Here is a 22,677-nt window from a genome sequence, read left to right as displayed (position 1 = left end):
ATACTCTGGTGGAATGTGGAAGACACTTGGAGAAATTCATAATAAGAAAGAGCCATCTTTATCAACGACAGTTTTTATTCCTTTGCTTCCTTTCTCACGATCAGCATTCAAGAAGAATATGCCCAACAGCATAAAGAGACCTCACTTTAGCTTACCCTAATCAAGTCATTGCTGTAGAGACTCACATTAATACAAAGGGCATTCAGAAAGTTTTGCATAGTCGTCTCTAATTTTTTTTTTTTTTTTAATTTTTGCAGGAGGAGAATGAAATTTTTTGTGAACATATTTGGAACATTTAGCTGTAAGTTGGTATATAAAAGTATTTTATTTTATTTACATGTGTGTCATAATGGACCGTGAAGTAGAGGTCAGGTTGCGAGAACAGTCGGTGATGGAGTTCCTCTTCAAGACCGGCAATGACTCTGCCACATCGATTCACAGGAAGTTGCTTCTTGTTTATAGGGAGGACACAGTGAATCACAGCAGTATCCAGTGATGGTTACAGAGGTTTAAAGAAGGTGATTTCACTCTACTGGACAATCCATGATGTGGTAGACCATTGATGGCAGTGAGTGATGTGAATAAGGGAGACCATTGATCAAATCATCCAAAATGACAGATGTGTGATGACAGCTTTATGAAATGACTCATTTGTCATTGGGTAGTGTGGTATCACTGGTACAGTCACTAGGGTACAGAAAAATCTGTGCATGTTGGGTGCCTAGATTATTGACAAGAGAAATGAAAACAGCGAGGAAGACTGTGTGCAAGGGTCTCATGAAGACCTTTACTGAAGAGTGGAAACAGTGTTTTGATGGCATCATTACCCAGGATGCAACATGGTTGTATTTGTCCGAACCTGAGAGCAAAACCCAATCCGTGGAGTGGCATCATCCGGGTCCCCCTCAGGCTGAAAGGTGATGGCCTCCTTCTGGGATCAGTGTGGTGTCATTTTTGTTGACTTTTTGGAACCTGGCTCCACGATTAACCAGAACCGTTACCGTTTGTCATTGGACAAGCTGTGATGTGCCATGAAGACCCACAGACCACAGCTTCAGGGTCAGCTCATCAAATTACACTATGACAATGCCAACCCCATACAACCCTTATGACACAGGAGAAAATCAGAAAAATGGGTTTGAAAATTGTTCCTCATCCTCCTTACAGTCAAGAGTTGGCTCCATCTGATTTTTACCTCTTTGGTCATCTGAAGGCCCACCTTCTCAGTAAAACATTTGATAGTGAGGACAATTTACTTCCTGTGTCAAGCGATGGTGTAAAGTCAATCCCCAAAATTTTACCAAAGTGCATTTACATCATGGAAAGAATGTTGGGCCAGATGTGTCACAGTTGATGGAGGCTACATTGAGTAGGCTCAATGTATAGCTATATGTTCCAAGTATATTCACAAAAAATTCATTTTCCTCCTGCAAAAAATAAAAAAAGTAGAGATGTTTGTCCAAAACTTTTTGAACGCCCTTTGTAGATTAATATTGTTGTACAATTTCTCCTTTTAGAATATTACAATGACCCTTCCCCCAACTCCGCCTCCCCAATAAAGGAGAACCAGTCAGAGGAGACCCAATCTATAGTGATATTTTTGTTAGTTTGTCATCTTTCTTTGGCTTATAAACTTTTTGTCTGGTGTTGGTCAGTTTTTTGGATTCTGTATTTAAACACTGAGGCAGGCATAAAACATCATCTGAAATTGTACTAAATGCTTTCTCCAAAAATTATTTTGAACAATTAATTTAGAAGCTCAATAGAAGTGTAGAAGGTTGAGAAAATGTGCTTGATCTTTTAGCAACAAATAATCCTGAGCTAATATAGAAGCATCATGATGGATACAGCAATTAGAGACCACAAGATAATTATGGTGAGTCTGAATACCGTAACATCCAAACCCACCAAAACTAAACACAAAATGTATGTATTTGAAAACGCAGATAAAAATTTGCTCGATGTTTTCCTAAGAGACAGCCTAACTGAGATTTAAGTTAAATCCAAAGAAACACTGTCAACAGCAATTGAGAGATGTGTACCAAATAAATTAATAAGAGATAGAACTGACCTCCCATGGTACACAAAACAGGTCAGTGCATAAGCAACGAAAAACTCATGCCAAATTTAAAAGAACACAAAATCCCCAAGATTGGTGAAGTTTTACAGAAGCTCAAAATTTAGCATGGATTTCAATGCAAGATGCTTTTAATAATTCCCACAAGAAAACTGTATATCAAAATCTGGTGGAATATACAAAGAGATTCTGGTCTTAACATAAAGTGCGCCAGTGGCAAGATACAATCAGTACATTCACTGCACAATAGCAATGGTAATGTTATCAATGAGAGTGTGACTAAAGCAGAATTATTAAGTAAGATTTTCTAAAATTCCTTCATCAGAGAGGACAAAGTAAATATTCCAGAATTTGAATTCAAAACTGCAGCCAAGATGTGCAAGTTAGAAGGATATATCCTTGATGTAGCAAAGCAGCTGAAATCACTTATTAAATGCAAGTCCTCCAGTCCAGATAGTATACCAGTTTGATTCCTTTCAGAGCATCCTGATATGAAAGGTCTGTATTTGACAATTGTACAACCACTCGTCTGACGAGAAATACGTACCTGAAAGATTAGAAAGTTGCACAGGTCACACCAATATTTAAGACAAGAAATAGGAGTAATCCACTTAATTACAGATACATATCACTTATGTTGATCCAGTGGGATTTTGGAACATACACCATAGTGACTGGAAGAGCAGTTGAATGGAATGGACAGTGTCTTGAAAGGAGGGTATAAGATGAACATCAATAAAAGCAAAACGAGGATAATGGAATGTAGTCGAATTAAATCGGGTGATGCTGAGGGAATTAGATTAGGAAATGAGACACTTAAAGTAGTAAAGTAGTTTTACTATTTGGGGAGCAAAATAACTGATGATGGTTGAAGCAGAGAGGATATAAAATGTAGACTGGCAATGGCAAGCAAAGTGTTTCTGAAGAAGAAAAATTTGTTAACATTGAGTATAGATTTAAATGTCAGGAAGTCATTTCTGAAAGTATTTGTATGGAGTGTAGCAATGTATGGAAGTGAAACGTGGACGGTAAATAGCTTAGACAAGAAGAGAATAGAAGCTTTCGAAATGTGGTGCTACAGAAGAATGCTGAAGATTAGATGGGTTGATCACTTAACTAATGAGGCGGTATTGAATAGAATTGGGGAGAAGAGGAGCTTGTGGCACAACTTGACTAGAAGAAGGGATCGGTTGGTAGGACGTGTTCTGAGGCATCGAGGGATCACCAATTTAGTATTTGAGGGCAGCGTGGAGGGTAAAAATCATAGAGGGAGACCAAGAGATGAATACACTAAGCAGATTCAGAAGGATGTAGGCTGCAGTAGGTACTGGGAGATGAAGAAGCTTGCACAGGATAGAGTAGCATGGAGAGCTGCATCAAACCAGTCTCAGGACTGAAGACCACAACAACAACAACCATAGTGACCAGAGTCAGACAAAACCGGGAACGATTTGAGATCAGTGGAGGCTGGCTGTCTAGCCAATAGTGTCGACAGTGAGATGCCAAAGAGTGACAAGTGGACAACCTGAAAGAAATACAGACGATATAGATTGCACGACAGAATAACAGCCCAGTGAGCACACCAAGATCAAAAACTAAGACATGGTGAATTCAGAACAAGACAGTAATTTGTACCGAGATCACTATTGTAGCACAGAGAAATCACAACTGACTGTGGAGCCACTACACTGCTGACTTTTAAGGGAAGCTGGGGTGCTGATAGATCAGTACAGTGGGTGTGTCAAGACAGTGCCTGTACCAGAAGCACCTCTAGACAGAGCTGTCATTGATTTCCATACCGTCTGGCAGGCCTTCAGACTCACTTGGCCAGGACACCTGATAACTCCCCCCTGAAATGGGCACACAGGGCTGGAAGCACCCTTGAAAATGCTGTGGAGGTGAACAGATGGCACAGATTGAGGCTCGGCATAGAAGCCCACCAACAGGGAGAAAAATACTGGCTTATCTGGCAGTGCACTGGGGCATGGCGACACAGGCAACGACATTATGGGCGACAATGGTCAAGATGTGGAGGTCCCACTGAAACCTCCAGTTCCGTACCAGCAGCATTGAGAACTGCCACTGGGATCCAGCAGAATAAGTTGGGAGTGGTGAAAGCAGGCGATCCAGGACTGATTGTGCCAACAGCGGTGCTCCTTAGTATGTAGGTGCTCCAAACCCTTCGGAATGTCCGCCATCATAAGGTGCCACCCACGGGTGGCAACAACTGTGGCCTGCATCCACATGAGGGTTTCACCCCATACAAGCATGCCCACAGAGCTGAACTCGGCAGAAAACACGCGGTATGCTGGGTCCAGGGTTTTGTGAGCAGTGAGCCCAGGAGGTAGTGGAGAGTACGTGGCTGCTGCCCCTGGAGGAGCTCCACCAGGCTATAGTCTTGGACAGGGGTGGTCCTGTAGGTACTCAGGAGAAGCATGAGTGCAGCCATGCTGCTGAAAATACTCACCACTTTCAACATTTTGTTGCTTATCCTTTGCTTTGTCATTGGAGGAGGAGTGAAACGGCAGACTAAATGAGTGTTTGATACCATCACAGGTGCAGAATTGTTGAAAAGCCACCACCGTGAATTGCAGTTCATTGTCTGACAGAATGGTGCAGGGAAGCCCTTTGATGGCTAGAATCTGGATGAGAAGGTATCATTGGTGGTGGACACCATGCTGACCACATATGGGTAGCTAGAATAAGTGTCCATGACAATGAGTCCCATATATCCCAGAAAGGGTCCAGTAAAGTCCAGATGAATGCGGTCTCATGGATGACGGAGTGTGCGCCTGGATGTGAAAGGTGGGTTGAGCGGCCTGGTGCCAGGCATAAGTAGAATATCTGTGCACTTAATGGCCTCCACATCTTTGATCAGTCCCGCCCATTAGGCATGCCCACCGTAGAGTAGTTGCAGAACTAGGGGCACAGGGTAGGCAGAATGATGAAACGATGAGTATCCACCTCCATGTCAATAACGAGAACATAAGAGTCGCCCAACAAGTGACATGGTTGGGAGACAACAAAAGACAGCAAGGTTTCATGATTTGTCTGAAGGAACAAAATCAAGAAATAATTTTGGAAAGAAATATCAAGCTTCATGACTCGTCTGAAGGAAAAAATCAAGAAATGATTTTGGAAGGGTGTATCAAGCATACATTGTTTTGTGCACCAGGAAGCTTTTTGTGCAGAAAGTGTGAAATGCGCTGAGGTCATGAAGGTTGTGGTAAAGTGTGTAAATTTTGTAAGAGACCATGGTATCAACCACCGCCGCCAGTTCAAAGGCTTTTTGCATGACCTGGAGGCAGCCTATGGTGAGAACACAGTGGCTTAGCAGACGCAAAGCTCTTGGTGTATTTTTCTCAATTTGGGAAGAAACTGCATTTTTCATGGAAATGAAAGGAGAGAGGCAACTGTCATTCAGTGATGAGACATCGATAGCAGACCTGGCCTCCCTAACTGACATTACAAGACGTTTAAACAGCTTAAATATGTCACTTCAAGGATAGGATCTATTAAGTGTTGATATATGCGATAAGATTAATACATTCAGGACAAACTTCATCTATTTAAAAGGCACCATGGTAGTGGAAACTTAACATTTTCCAATGTTTTTCATCCATTCAATTGGCTGAAGAAATAAGTTTTGGTGATCATCAACAAATTATGGTACAACTTCACCAAAGTTTTGAGGTGACATTTCAGAACATGTGATGCCTACAAAATGAGTTAAACCTGTTTAGCACTGCATTTTAAGTTGTACCAAATACTGTTCCTTCAGAAGTGCAACTAGCACTAATAGAATTGCAAAACAGCACACTACTCAAGAACAGATATTAAAACACCATGAATTTGGTAAGATGTTATCATGATCTTCATGCAAAAGACTTTCCCAAATTACATAGGAATGCGGCTGGCATCATATCTATCTCTGTCTCAACATAGGGTTGTGAAAAACTGCTTTCTTTCATGAAGAGAGTAAAACCTGCAGAAAGGACCAAGCTGCGCAACCCAACATTTTAAAAGAGTATTCTGTGTTTTGTGGCAGCTCGAGGACTGACACCTAATATTTCATTAATTGCAAATAACTGGAAATATATTTCTCAAACTAAATGAAACGTTTGTATGTTTGGCTCATATTAATATTTTTTGTTAATTGTAATCAGTCATTCTGTATTGCCCTGTACATGGTCTCCTCCCTAGCCAGTGTTTTTTGCACAGTGCTGGATATAAGCTGCTTGCCCTCCCTTATCCACCTGTCACATTGTGCCCACATGTGCAAGCTGTTTACTTGTTCTACCCACCAGTGCCCATGGGCACCCAGCTGCTTGCTGCTGAGCTCTCAAGCTGGAACAGCCTGCTTTACAGAGTATGCAAATGGATGGTAGGAAGAGTCCATTGCCCAGCTTACATTTACATCTACGTCTACATCATATTCCATAAGCCACCTAATGGTGTGTGGCAGAAGGTATTTCTGATACCCCTGACTGATTCCCCCATCCCTCTTCCACTCGTGAATGATACATGGGAAGAATGATAGTCAGTAAGTCTCTGTATTGACCCTAATTTCTCAAATTTTCTTGTCATAGTCATCATACAAGCTGTATGAGGGAGGAAGTAATATGCTGTTTGATTCTTCTCAGAAAGTGTTCTCTAGAAATGTCAATAGCACACCTTCCTGCGATGCACAACACTTCTCTTCTTAACGTATGCCAATGGAGTCTGTGGAGCATTTCGGTAATACTCTCACACGTGCTAAATGATCCCATGTTGAAACGTGTGCTCTTTGTTGTATCTTCTCTACCTCTTCTAACAGTCCTACCTGGTAAGAGTCCCATATTGATAAACAATACTCAAGAATTGGTTGAACAAGTGACTTTTTAAGTCGCTTCCTTTGTGGATGAGTTACATTCCCTTAAGATAAAGTCAAGGAAAACAAATTTTCCCGAATGTAAGCTGCGCCTAAAATTTGAGACTCGAAATTCAAGGGGAGAGAAAAGATTTAGGGTGCACCTCCAAATCGAAACAAAGTTGGTCCATTGTAATATGAGACACAATTTAGGTCGAATGAGTGACGATACAGCTACAGCAGTTTGGTTCGAGTCGTAAGCTTAGCACTTATGCGCTTTACCAGGTAGCCATTGCTATGTGTCAGGCGCTCTGTCCGTATTTTTTCGGGTACCCTTCTCCTGTTTCACGTGCTTCGTCTGGTTTGAATTGATTGCTTATTTTTCTTTGATCTGGTAAGTGCCGTTCTCTTCGTTATAGGTGTTTACGTCACTCTAAGCTGAAAATTCATTATTGTACTGTGTCATGCATTGTTTGTCGCATTCTGATAATGAGTGTTTACGGCTTGTAACTGCTCGCGGCACGGCTTGAAAGAGAGAGAGAGAGAGAGAGGAATAGTCTCCTTAGCGAAACAATGGCAAGAGACTGCCATTTGTTGTTACTTACACTGCTGCTTTCTTTGACAATGATCAACAAAAACCAAATAATAGACTGCGTATGATAGAAGATATTCTGAACGAGAGTTTAGCAAAAATTTTTCTCCGTTTGAAAATCTTTGCAGATGTCTCTTAAGTACATTACACTATGCACAGAAATTAGAGTCATTTTAGATTTAAAAATTTAGTCAGTTGCTGTGCTTCATTTCTGACTGTATCACTATTAGGCATAAGAAGAATATGAATACAAACATGACATGATTTGGTATATTCTTCCGCGTTTGCTGTTGTCTCACTCTAGTTTCATAGTTTATTAGGCAGACAGGATTTAAATGAGATAGCAGCAAACACGAAAGAATACATGGCAAAATGTTTATATTCTTATGGTGAAGAGAATACTGCATGTGATTCACAATTTATAAACGTTCCTATTAGCAACCATCTCTTCTCACAGGTAGGAAAAAATTCAGAATGTAGACTTGGCCATATTGATAAACATCCCAAACAGTCTTGCCAGTCGGATTTTCGTAGTACATTGAAATGCTGCTACATTCGAAGATGAACAATACGGAATTTGTATTTACTTAGTTGGATAATATATGAAAATGCAGTGGTCGAAACTCGGGGCGGAGAAAAAAAAAAGCTCGTCTTCCACCTTTTTTTAAATTTATTTACTGACGCAGAGATTTTGGCGCCAGTATTTATCTTTGTGCCTGCAAAGCATGCCTGTGTAGCGCTACATATATTCGATGGCGGAAGTTAATTGTGGCAGCACCTACCAACATTTTTCAGAACTTCCGCGTACTTTGCACTCGATTCTAAGCTGAAGGCCGATTTTTGGATTACAAAAACCGTAAAAAAACTGCGGCTTAGATTCGAGTAAATACGGTATTTGTTTTATTTGGTCATTCCACTTAAGGTCACTCTAGGTAGTTACTCCTAGACATTTTATGGTAGATACTGTTTCCAACAGTTTCTCATCAATAGTGTGGTTGTACAGTAGTGGACTTCTTTTCCCATGTATGTGCAATAGGTTACATTTATTTACATTCAGGGTCAACAGCCAGAGCCTTCACCATCCATCAATCCTCTGCAAACTGATACTGCCACTGGCATTGCTACTTTGTACTGATAACCTCATCATCTGTGAACAGTCTTAAGGATCATTTATATACACTGTAATCAATAATGGTCATGTCACACTTCCTTGTGGTACTCCAGAAATTACCTTTCCATTTTCTGATTTTGTTCTGTTGAGTTCTGTCTACAAGGAAGTCCTAAATCCAGTCACAAATCTGGTCCAATACTTTATAAGCTCAAAACTTTTTACTAAACAACAGTGTGAGGTGGTGTCATATGCCTTCCTGAAGTCAAGGATCATGGCATCAACCTGAGCATCATTTCAACAGTGCTATGGATCTCATGGAGGAAGAGAATGAGTTGAGATTTGCAAAATGCTTCAGTTCTGTTTTGTTTTGCTTTTCCTGCAGTCCATGTTTCACTGCCATACAATGCTGTACTCCAAATGTACATTCTAAGAAATTTCTTCCTCAAGTTAAGGCCTACATTTGATACTAGTAGACTTCCTTTGGCCAGGAATGCCCTTTTTCTTTGCACTAGTCTACTTGCTATATCCTCCTTGCTCCATCCATCATGACTTATTTTGCTGCGTAGGTAGCGGAATTCCCTAACTTCATCTACTTCATGACCATCAATTCTGATGTTAAGTCTCTTGCTCTTCTCATTTCCGCTACTTTTAATTACTTGTGTCTTTCTTGGATTTACTATAATCCATATTCTGTACTCATTAGACGGTTCATTCCATTAAGCACATCCTATAATTCTGCTTCACTTTCACTGAGAATAGCAATGTCATCAGCAAATCTTATCACCGATATCCTTTCACCTTGAATTGTAATTCCACTCTTGAACCTTTCTTTTATTTCCATTATTCCTTCTTCAATGTATAGATTGATCAGAAGGGGCAAAGGACTACACCCCTCTCTTACACCCGTTTTAATATGAGCATTTCGTTTTTGGTCTTCCACTCTTATTATTCTCTCTTGGCTCTTGTACGTGTTGTACATTACATGTCTCTCCCTAGAGCTTATTCCTATTTTCTTCACAATTTTGAAAATCTTGCACCATTTGACATCATTGAATGCTTTTTCCCGGTCGACAAATCATATAAATGTGACTTGATTTTTCTTTATTCTTGCTTCCATTATCAATCACTACATCAGAAATGCATGTCTGGTACCTTTCTTAAAGCCAAACTGATCACCTTCTAAATACACCCTCAATTTTCTTTTCCATTCTTCTGTATATTGCTCTTGTCAGCAACTTGGATGCATGAGCTGTTGGCTCTTGCAGTCTTTGGAATTGTGTGGATGATATTTTTCTGAAAGTCAGATGGTATATTGCTAGACTCATACATTGTACACATCAATGGGAACAGTTGTTTTGTTGTCATTTCGCCCTATGATTCTAGATTACCGACACTATATTCATCCAGTGCTTGAGAAGGAGAGCACTTTGTTATTCCCAATAAACTTTACACCTACACTGTCTAGTCACATTGATGTGACCACCTCACAAAAGCCTGAATAACCACCTTTTGCAGTGCAGACCACTACAAGACATGCAGGAAGGAAGATAATGAGGTTCTGGAAGGTTCTGACAGGGATGTGGGGACATGCTGGCTCCAGTACCATGGCCAGCTGCCCTATGTTTCTGAGCTGAGGATCCATAGCACAAACAGTTCAACTAAGATGGTCCCACTGATTCTCATCCAGATAGTTTGTTGCCACAGAACAGAACCTGTCCCATGACAAGCACATGTTTGTATAGACGACCTCAAATGTGACATGAAGTAACACATCTAGCAGCTCTTTGAAAACCTGTAGTTTCAAATTAATGCCACTCACAAATATTGTGAATTGAGCAATGTCTGCAACATTTGTGGTTTAGTCAAGGGCTAAAGCTGTAAAAGTCTGGATCTTCTGCTTTAGTTGATTTTCCAAAACCGTGTGCAAATTGCGGATCCGATAAGATGCCATTTGCTTGGAGAGGCAGATTCCTTCAAATTTCATAATGTCTGCTGGCGCTAAGCACTCGATGACAGCGAGCAGGCATGATTTCACCAAGGCCCCCATTGAGAACGAAGTTCCAGTTGTTACAATGATGTGTTTGTTACAATGATGTGTACAACTTTGTAGCTTGCTCAAAGCACTGCATCATTTGAATCTTCATTGACGTCAGCAATCTACAGTAGTTGCATAACACATAAGTAATAAACAAAATCAATACAAATACATAGTGCGCAGAAGAAGTGTGTATTCATTTGTTGCATTTATGTATTTTGCTTCAGATTTACCTGTTGCTGATCTTTGCTCTTCATGTGCCAGTGAGTTGCTTTCTTGCATTACTGTCCAGCTCATTGTACTGCATCACATGAAGAGACATGTAGTGATGCTGTATATTGTACTTCATCATTTTCAGAACTTTGTGACTGACAAAACATTGAAGCAATCCATTTCTCAACAAACAAAAGCTGTTCTTCCCAACTTGGCAAAACTACAACTGGCTGCATCTAGAACTCATTGTCATCACTGCATCCACAATGAAGCACAGGATGTTACTAGGACCCTTTTTGGTGCACTACTCCCAGTGCCTGCTCACTGGGCAAGCCCCTGATCATCTACAGTCACCCCTCGTTGTGGGGCTGACTTGGAACAGCCTGCTCTAAGTCACACTTTTGCCTACAAAAACTGGATAAACTGCTCAGCAGTATGCACCCACATGTCAAGTTGCATACTGTTCTGAAGCAAATGCTTTGTCCATCACTGTGAATCGGTAACCTCCAAACTAAAAAAATCAATCATACTATAGAAATATCATCTTTGTCCCAGAGAGTCCACAACTTCTATTCACAGGAAGGCTGCCAACCAACTCCTCAGTTTTATGAACGCCAAGCTGTTCTCAAAATGCATTAAATATTCCAGCCTTTCATCCGGGGAACAAAATCATGATTTTATTGTTGGTCATTCCCTTGTCCTGCTAAAGGCACACCTCTGGAATGTGTTGCTTATTGCCAGGGCTTTTTGCATGTGTAATTCCAACTTAAAAAAGTGTTGGAAAACACTTGTTGGTATGAGAGTAAATAGCCTTTAAGCAGGCCTAGTAGATACAGCCACAACACTGTGCTAGCATTGTTAATTTGCCATACAGTTCACTTTAAACTGATTAGGGGGAATACAATGTATTGGCTCAAGGCTGCATAAAACCGAGTTCCATGGGATGCTAACCCGATGAGGCCAGGAATGAGGTCACACATCTGATATGATACATACATGTTGGCTGTATTTTCATCATTTACAGCTTTCCCTCCTGTAATTGTTGGTTTTGAGGTATTGCTTTTCTTTTTTCTCCTAGTTTCTTAATTTCAGCACTTTGTTCTCTCTCCATTATTTGCAAGATGTAGTCATAAAAGTTTAATTATCTCCTTGAAAAATCAAGCTGCAACCAGGACACTGGGTGATAATATTAATCCTTCTCTATACAAGCTGTTCAAATATTCAGTACCAACACTGACTGATACGATGACAGAGATGACAACAAATATATTTCTTTAAGCAACCAGTTGTCAAAAATGCATATTACATTAGTACAGACTATACAGGGTTTCAGCCCTCTATTGGTACAACAAATGTTCAAAATGAGCAGCATTAAATTCAGTGCAGAGTCAGTGTTGACATAGCGCAGCACATTATGAGGGATTGAAAATGTGTGACATGTTCCGTAAGTTTGTGGCAGCTGCAAGAATTGTTTTAACCACAGGAGTAGAACATGCTGTGGCTTTCATATAGCACCATAGAAAGGTAATGGGGGGAGGTCTAAGAATCACACACGCCATTGTACAGCTCATCCCAGGCTGATCCAGTGATTGATGGAAGTACGGGTTAATGCTGCATGTACTGGTTTTGCAAAGTCCACTGGGGTCCCATGTTGAAACCACATTTCCCTCTGATACATGGAGGTACCTCTTCCAATAACCTCAGCAGGTGCTCTTCTGAGAACAGTCTGTGCATAGGCTACCTGAGTCATTGAAGCAACATGTGCTTCTGCAATTGGCAGAGGGTCCATGAAACCACTTTCAGACTATTTCTCTACCATTCCACTCACGAATAGCATACGGGAAAAACAAACACTTGAACCTTTCTGCCTCAGCTCTTTATTTCTCTTATCTTGTCACAATGATGGTGTGATGATTTTTCCCTATGTAGTTGGACACCAGCAAAATATTTTCGCATTCAGAAGAGAAAATTGGTGATTGAAGCTTTGTGAAAAGATCTTCCCACAAAGAAAAGCACCTTTGTTTTAATGATTGCCATCCTAGCTCGCATATCATACTCATGACACTCTCTTCTCTGTTTCACAATAATACAAAATGAACTGCCCTTCTTTGAACTTTTCCAGTTTTCTCTGACAATCCAATCTGATAAAGATCCCATACCGCACAGTACTACTCCTTGAGAGGGTGGAAAATCGTAGTGTAACCATTTTTTATAATAAACCTGTTGCATCTTCTAAGTGTTCTGCCAATAAAATACAGACTTTGGTTCACCTTTTCTACAATATTATGAACGTGATAGTTCTAGTTTTAACAGGCACAATTAAAAGACACTCATACAAAACTTTTGGCCACAACATTCATCAGCAAAAGAGAAACTGTGGCAGCTCAGGCCAGACCTGAGCTGCCGCAGCTGGTGGTCATTGTGTGTGACATGTGCTTGCTTGTGTTTATGAATGGTGTGTGTCTCTCTTTTGCTGATGAAGGTTGTGGCCAAAAGCTTTGTGTAAGTGTCTTTTAATTGTGCCAGTGTGCAACTTATTGTGTCCTCTTTATTGTAAGTAGCAATCTATCTTTTCTACATCATTGATATTCCTATGTGGATTTTCCATTGTTTCACTTCTATTTTAAGTTGTCCATAATTGTGACCCCTAGGTATTCAGTTGTATTGGCAGCTTTTAAATTTGTATGATTTACTGTGTTTCTGAAATTAGCAGATTCCTTTTAGTACTCATGTGGAGACCAACATTTTTTATTGTTTAGAGTCATTTGCCAATTTTCACACCGTAAATATCTTTTCTAAATCATTATGCAATTGGTTTTGATCTTCTGATGACTTTACTAGACGGTAAACAACAGCACGCTCTGCAAACAATTTACGAAGGATGCTGAGATTATCCCCTAAAACATTTATATAGATTAGGAACGGTATAGGGCCTATAACAGTTCCTTGGGGAATTCTAAATATCACTTCTGTTTTACTTGTTGATTTTCCACCAGTTAGTATGAACTGTGATCTTCCTGAAAAGAAATGGTGAATCCATTAGCATAACTGAGACAGTACTGTATAGGCACACAGTTTGGTTAAAAGCTGCTTGTGAGGAACCCAAACAAGTGAAGTTGCCCACAATACTAGCCCTCAAGTTTACTGCAAATTGGCTCGGATAACCTTGAATAACTGTTCGTAGGTTTTCAACAACCCATTAATTTTGGTGCAATGATGTATCAAGAGGGTCCTTTATGTTTATCTCCTTCACTTCAGGCATACTTATGAATGCTTAGTGCTCACTCAATATGCATATCCGACAGCTTGTTGCTTTGCAAAAGAATTACAGACATTGGCTGTGAGTGGGAATTGATTGAAATCAATGGGGAAAGTTGAAAATCTGTGTTGGGTTGGGATTCAAATCTGGGTCTCCTGCTTGCTAGGCAGATGTTCTGACCACTGGGCCATCTGGGGGTGTCATAATGGCAGCTGGATCAAAAAGGTGTCTCTTCGTTTGGACATGTCCAGAAGATCAGACACCTCATATGTACCTTGTTGCTTAATGAAATATATTTGTTGTTGGCATTGTTGTAATATCTATCAGTTTGGGAATTGAATTTTTCAGCACCCTATATGTTGTGTCACCACCAGACACCACACTTGCTAGGTGGTAGCCTTTAAATCGGCCGCGGTCCATTAGTATACGTCGGACCCGCGTGTCGCCACTATCAGTGATTGCAGACCGAGCGCCGCCACGCGGCAGGTCTAGAGAGACTTCCTAGCACTCGCCCCAGTTGTACAGCCGACTTTGCTAGCGATGGTTCACTGACAAATTACGCTCTCATTTGCCGAGACAATAGTTAGCATAGCCTTTAGCTACGTCATTTGCTACGACCTAGCAAGGCGCCATTACCAGTTACTATTGATGCTGTAAAACATGTACCGTCAAGAGCGATGTTCATCATTTATGGATTAAAGTTAAGTATTCCACAGCTACGTCCTTTTTTTTGCTAGTCTCATTTCCTTGACCTGTTCCAGACCTCACGCCAGCCTGCGTGAGCTAAAACGCGTGCCTTTCAGCTTCCTTTCATAGTGGGTTGGCTCTCTTGCCAATCCACAACACTATATATTAACCTCTCAATGCAACACATTTTTCTCAATGATGGATGACTTGTTGGAAATCTTAATGGTAGAAATCTGTGCTTAGGCTGCTCTTCAACATCAGTTATCATTTTTCTGTAAATTCCTGTTATGCAATAGTCTCTTCATCTGAGGAAGTAGGAAGAAGGGAGTGGCTGACATGTCCAAAGGATAATAATAAGGGGCAGGGGGGGGGGGGCTGAATCAGTATTTAAGGAAGCAGTATGTGTGACCGTGTCCTTTGCAGAAGGATCTGGGGCATTGTCATATAGCAAGTGATGACCTTTGCCATGTTCGAAATGCACCGTGACTGGTTTTCGGTTTTTCTACTTTTGACATGACTGTGATATGTTGACCTTTGAGCACCAGGGTTTCCTGTCTTTTGACAGAGAGATAATTTGCAATTCACTCTTTTCCATTTAGACTTGTTTTGACTTTACTGGAAACAATTGCACCACCTAACCCTCCTGTCATCTAACAGTGGCTCATGTGTTGCCTTACACTTCCATCCAGCATTGATTGTTGCAGTATTTTCCCTTCAAATGTAGAGATACAAAAGATCATTATGACTGCTACATGTAATTTACTTTTATACATTTTGCTAATCTGAATATCTTATCCCACTTTTCACCACTTCAGATCTTAGAATTACTTAGTTTCTCCAACATTAAGTAGTATATTGGGCAACAGGTTTCCTCCAGCAAACTCGATCAACTTCCAGGTTTTCAGCTTTCTCCCTGTTAATGTCTATGCATTGAAGATACTCTGCAAAAGCTCAATTCTCACGTTTTATGCAGGTTTTTGTCAGCATAAGAACATCTGTTGTGCCAGTTGTCTGTCCCACGGAATGAGTTGCATAGGTGGAACTTTCCAGTTGGGAGGAGCATGCCCCAGATATTTTCATGTTTTTCTTAAACAACTAGAGGTGAACTCTGAAGTGATTCCCTTGTAAAGGACATGACCAGTTTCCTTCCTCCATTTTTTCTAATACAAGCTTGTGCTGTTTCTCTCTTGTGGTATAAACAGGAGATCAAACACTAACCTACCATTTTTCTTCCTTGCTCCTTGGGTTATAAACTTCCTTTTTAATTACTTTCATAATAAGCAAAAGCTTACATTTCATTCAGCTTAAGATATTCATTAATTTATTGTTCCATGTATGTGGTATAAATGTGAAAGCATTTGAAAGTGTGTCCGTATGGCTGCTGCCTAACAAATTGGTGTTTTTTGTATATTTATTTGGCTAGTTTTTATTTTAAGCTTAATATTAAACAGTTGTGTTAGTACACTCTTTCCAACTTACATGCTGTTCTGTTCACTCGCAGTATCCTCATACTAAATGAAGATTTGCATTTCATTAAGTACTTTTACTGTGCTGTGATGTTGGTTGACTTTTGTCACAATATTGGTGCTGCCAGCGCCAAATGTTTACATCATCTTCCCTTTATTATTTCTAATTTCTCTATATTTTCACTTTTGAAGCAATATAATAGTTAAACAAGTACGTAAATGTATGGGTCAGTTGAACCTTTCAGTACTGGATGTCGACAGTGTCCTTTGAAGTTATGATGTTGTGGTGCATGTTATCATAAAGGTGCAAAAAGAAAAAGCGTAGGACACCAAAACTACTTTTTGCATTTGTATTAGCTGTTTGGAATGTAGGTTGTGCTGACAGAGGGATTTGTCACATAACCAAAGGTATAGCTTAGGTTGAAAATAATTGCCAGTTTGGTTGTCAGTTGACAAAGCCAACAAATGTGAAAATGAAATCTTAGTTGTAGTGACGTATACTTCTGTAGTGCACCCTTGGTTAGGGTTAAAAAGTGACAGTTCAGTTACGAAATGATGAAACAGTATCTAAGGCTTCAATTAATCCCAAGATACAAGTACATTACATAACATGTCATAGAGTGAATTTCATCCAAGAAACTTTCTTTACAGAATGTAGATCTAGCAATTTTTTTCATTCTCTCACCTTGCCTCATATTTGAATTTTGAAAAATAGATGTTATTGTGCCATTGTACATTGTTTATTGTGTGTAACACAAACCCATATTATTCACAGCAGTGTATTGTTTATATGATTACAAAAGTTGTTACTCACCATATAGCGGAGATGCTGAGTCTCAGATAGGCACAACAAAAAGACTGTCACAAGCCTATCTGCAACTCGGCATCTCCACTATAGGGTGAGTAGCAGCTTTCCTTTTCATAATATTGTTACATTCCATCCTGGATTTTCCAATGTTTAATATGATTACAAACCATTTATGAATCATGGCAGCATGCAATAACTTTGGCATTAAAAGAGGGTAGCCCAGTTGCAAAGCGCAAGATTACAGATCCAAAGATCTCTTGTTCAAACCCCGGTCATTCCTCTGATTTTTAACTGTCTCTTTTTCACCACCGATAGCGTTTGTTAACGTGAAAAATGTCAAGTTACACCATGGTTCTGAGTCCATTTTCAACTGTAGACCCCCCCCCCCCCCCCCACACACACACACATAACTGGCTTGGTAAGTTAGTCCAAAGATCAGAGGAAGAAAGACATTTCACTTATAATAGGACCGTGCCTAGTAAAGCCCTGTAGTGTTCAAACCATCCTTCGGGTTGATGAGAGCTTTACGTAGATCAACATAAACTGTTTGAAAAAAAAGTAATACTATTAGGACTTTGTCCATCACAGTAGCTGAGTAGTCAGCAGGCTGACTGCCATACAGAGGACCTGGTTTCAAATGTAGCAACTGCCAGGGATTCTTCCTTAGTTGGTGAGAGGACTGGAACTAGGTGCCAACTGAGGAGCTACTTGAATGTCTGCTGACCTGACAATGGCCAGAAGTGCGTCTGCAGATCCCCACCGCTCCATACCACATCCACATGATGCCATTGGCTGATGGATGATACAGCAGTTGGCGAGGCCCGATTGGTCTTTCTGTGGGCAGAACAGCAGTGCTTGCTTGCTTGCTTGCTTGCCTGTTAGGACTTCAGTGTATAGAGAACTAGTCAAGTCTTACCGGTTATTTTGTCACTTTTGAGCAAAAATTGTACACGTGACTTCACACTACAGATAGCAGCAGTGAAAATGTGGATTTCGGGAAGAACCTCCAGAATGAGTCAGGTCCAAAGAGACACAAGTTTGGAGATTCCAAATGCAAAACATGCAGAGAAAAAGCTCTTGAAGGTACCAGAAAGAAGAAAAGTTCTGGGGCCATTTAGTGATGCATAACAGATGAATAGTGGAACCTGAACCAAAATGTAGAGTAAAAGAGGCAGTGATAGGCTCAGAAACTGTTCATTGAAAACATGAATGGACATTGGGACACTGAAACTAACAAGTAAGGAAATGTGAAGCATAAGCCTGAACAATGTGGTTTCAGTGAAGAGCCTGAGCTTTTTAAGTGTGATACTTCATATACTTTATTAATTAGGGACATTTTGTATGCTTTTGTGGTTGCCCCTATTCAACATTTTTTGTTAATTAAAATTTTAATAGTCTTAAAATGTTTTTCTTTAGTACTACATTCTCTCTCTCTCTCTCTCTCTCTCTCTCTCTCTCTCTCTCTTTCTCTTTCTCTTTCTCTTTCTCTTTCCTATTTTGCTGTATACATATTTCATCTAATACAATCTTTTTTTCCTGTATCAAAAAGAAAATTCGATTAGGAAAACTGTTAACTTACAAGACAGAATGAATGGCAAGTACTTACCTTCAGGATGTAAACTGCCAAGTACTGCAGATAAATACACTTAAAAGTAGAAAGAAAACTGCTTGCAGCTTTTGGAACTTATATGTTCTTTCTTCAACCTTTTTCCTCCCTTCATCCTAATACAGGTGGATCCTTATCCACTTGGGGTTGAGTGACCTGTCCTTCCTTCTCAGCACTGCCCAACCAAATCCTCTTTTCCTCCCTGAAGATGGTACCTACAGTTTCCAAAACAATTTTATCTACTTTCAAAAGTTTTTGTTGACAGTATTTGGAACTTCACTTTGTGAAAGTAAGTACTAGGCAGCCACTCTCTCCCATTGTAATTTAACAACCTATTTCTCTAGCATTGCACATCATTTCAACAGAAATCTTCCTCAGGATCTCACACTTGCAGCTTGTTCTGTTCTTCTGTCTGTTTCAGTTAACCTGCTTACTGTTATTCCCTAGCTAATTACAGTTCATTTGAGGACTTTTTAATTTTCTCTTCTACCACTGTCAACATGATAACTGTATTTTTAAATGTTATTGTGATCAATGCAGCATATTGAAACCTGTGGTCTATACAGGATACATATTTTTTCTTGGTGCTACATTTCCCTAGCTATAAATCAGCAGTAGCCTGAAGTTGGAAAAACAGTATATCTCTGTCAGCTGCCTACAACACTTTGTAGTAAAATATTCTTTTTATGCAGTCAAATACTCTTTTTGTGAGATCAAAGCATAGAGGTAATGAGGAATATGATGTAGAAACTGTCAGAATGTGGTTAAAAGTGGAATCCAATCCCAGGGAAGGTTGACTGCAACAAGAAAAATGATTCTACTATCACAAGGCTCTTTCCTTTGAAAAGTGCTGTGAGATACTACAGTACCACACATGCACATAGTTTGAGTTGTGAACTGACGGTAGTGTATGACACAGTAGTTTAGTGCTCCATATGCGCATTATGATGTCATTGGTTTGAGTCTTATGCTAGTTGGCCACAGGTGTGCCTATGTGCTTTGTTAATCAGCAAGAGATTCAGAACTAAATGGTTTATTAAATATTATTGTAATCATCCCAACTGTGTGACCTTCATCCAATGTGAGAGACTTCTGTTAACATCGAGCTAATAATTTCAGAACATGAGCAACACATCACCATTGTAATTTAGCAATACATCACCATTGTAAATTAGCAGTATATAACACTGAGTGCATCTTTTACCACCTCCATTACTTCTCTTCCTGCAGTTTTTGCTCTGCAGGGCAGAATTTCCTTCCCATTCCCTATATTGTCTCTGAAATCAGTAAAGAAAAGAGCTCTCACTGTACATCATTAATTTATCCTCCTCCTCCTCCTCCTCCTCCTCATCATCATCATCAACCCCCCCCCCCCCCCTTTCAGACACACACACACACACACACACACACACACGTACAGATAATGATCGATGTTGTCGAAAATTAATTCTGTGTATCTCTTTACTGTCTCTCAGAATTCCATCCACCCATTCCCCTTTTTCTTGGTACATCATGTGTGTATTTCGCCACTGAGCAGATACTACAGTTCTGTTCTTAATTATTAACTGTGCATTCTAGAATTAAATGTTACTTGAGTTGCTCAGTTTTTTTTCTCTTTTGTTCAGTGTCTATAATGTCATTATTAACAAGAATTGATGGTGTAGCATCAGATACAATTACAGGCAAACTAAATGTCCTTGACAGTTTGAGAGTAAATACAGGGAAATGAAAGGTAACAGGTTGATAGAAATGTAAAAGACATTTTACAGATATATTACCTCTGTTGATAGCAGTTGCATGAGTGAAAATGTCTGGGACATGTCCAGTTTTGAACGTAATAGTATCTGTGTATCACACAGTAATCTGAGCATACTTGAGAAGTCCATAGTAATGTAGAAAATGATTTTGAACTGGTTGCCAAGAGACCACTCATGTACAACCACAGAAAGCACATTCTAGCATAAATTGAGGTAACCCAAGAAATATTGAGAGCTGTTAAAAGTACCTTCTTGTAGTTGTTCGTATTTTCTAGTTTTCAAATGCATTTTCTGACATTAAAGTGTGTAATTTACTTTTATTAGGTCTGTGTTTGGCAAGAAGAAGGTTATAACAGAAGAAATTGTAGAAACTTCAAATATCACGAGCACTAATGTCGGTGCTGGCAACAGTAATGAACCCCCACAAAAAATGGCACGCTACACAGAACCAGTACAGTTAAAGACAACACAGACAGTAAGTTCTTTGCTCATGATTATTGTTTTTAGTTTAATGTAATTTCAATGTCTGGTTCTTAGATTAGAGATTAGATTAGATTAATACTAGTTCCATGGATCATGAATACGATATTTCGTAATGATGTGGAACGAGTCGAATTTTCCAATACATGACATAATTAGGTTAATTTAACAACATACTTAAGTTAATATAACAACTTTATTTTTTTGTGTTTTTTTCTTTATTTTTTTATTTTTATTTATTTATATTTTTTGTTTTTTTTTTTTTTCTTTTTTTTCTTAATTTATATCTAAAAATTCCTCTATGGAGTAGAAGGAGTTGTCATTCAGAAATTCTTTTAATTTCTTCTTAAATACTTGTTGGTTATCTGTCAGACTTTTGATACTATTTGGTAAGTGACCAAAGACTTTAGTGCCAGTATAATTCACCCCTTTCTGTGCCAAAGTTAGATTTAATCTTGAATAGTGAAGATCGTCCTTTCTCCTAGTATTGTAGTTATGCACACTGCTATTACTTTTGAATTGGGTTTGGTTGTTAATAACAAATTTCATAAGAGAGTATATATACTGAGAAGCTACTGTGAATATCCCTAGATCCTTAAATAAATGTCTGCAGGATGATCTTGGGTGGACTCCAGCTATTATTCTGATTACACGCTTTTGTGCAATAAATACTTTATTCCTCAGTGATGAATTACCCCAAAATATGATGCCATATGAAAGCAATGAGTGAAAATAGGCGTAGTAAGCTAATTTACTAAGATGTTTATCACCAAAATTTGCAATGACCCATATTGCATAAGTAGCTGAACTCAAACGTTTCAGCAGATCATCAATGTGTTTCTTCCAATTTAATCTCTCATCAATGGACATACCTAAAAATTTGGAATATTCTACCTTAGCTATATGCTTCTGATTAAGGTCTATATTTATTAATGGCGTCATACCATTCACTGTACGGAACTGTATGTACTGTGTCTTATCAAAATTCAGTGAGAGTCTGTTTACAAGGAACCACTTAGTAATTTTCTGAAAGACAGTATTGACAATTTCATCAGTTAATTCTTGTTTCTCAGGTGTGATTACTATACTTGTATCATCAGCAAAGAGAACTAACTTTGCCTCTTCATGAATATAGAATGGCAAGTCATTAATATATAATAAGAACAACAAAGGACCCAAGACTGACTCTTGTGGAACCCCATTCTTGATAGTTCCCCAGTTTGAGGAATGTGCTGATCTTTGCATGTTACGAGAACTACTTATTTCAACTTTCTGCACGCTTCCAGTTAGGTACGAATTAAACCATTTGTGCACTGTCCCACTCATGCCACAATACTTGAGCTTGTCTAGCAGAATTTCATGATTTACACAATCAAAAGCCTTTGAGAGATCACAAAAAATCCCAATGGGTGGTGTTCGGTTATTCAGATCATTCAAAATTTGACTGGTGAAAGCATATATGGCATTTTCTGTTGAAAAACCTTTCTGGAAACCAAACTGACATTTTGTTAGTACTTCATTTTTACAGATATGTGAAGCTACTCTTGAATACATTACTTTCTCAAAAATTTTGGATAAAGCTGTTAGAAGGGAGATTGGACGGTAATTGTTGACATCAGATCTATCCCCCTTTTTATGCAAAGGTATAACAATAGCATATTTCAGTCTATCAGGGAAAATGCCCTGTTCCAGAGAGCTATTACACACGTGGCTGAGAATCTTACTTATCTGTTGAGA

At 39.3% G+C, this 22,677-nt stretch overlaps 1 protein-coding gene across 1 annotated transcript in view; it reads left to right on the top strand.

Annotated features, from left to right (window-relative positions):
* The window catches only part of LOC124789451 (splicing factor YJU2), a 78,401-nt gene that overhangs the window by 35,070 nt on the left and 20,654 nt on the right, over positions 1-22,677 (top strand). Inside the window, exon 6 of the mRNA XM_047256812.1 lies at positions 20,785-20,935. Coding sequence (XP_047112768.1) covers positions 20,785-20,935 — 151 coding nt within the window. The remainder of the gene's footprint in view (positions 1-20,784; positions 20,936-22,677) is intronic.

Source organism: Schistocerca piceifrons, chromosome 3, assembly GCF_021461385.2.
Source record: "Schistocerca piceifrons isolate TAMUIC-IGC-003096 chromosome 3, iqSchPice1.1, whole genome shotgun sequence".
In the NCBI taxonomy this organism is placed as follows: Eukaryota; Metazoa; Arthropoda; class Insecta; order Orthoptera; family Acrididae; genus Schistocerca; species Schistocerca piceifrons.
This window is presented reverse-complemented; position numbering and strand designations above follow the sequence as displayed.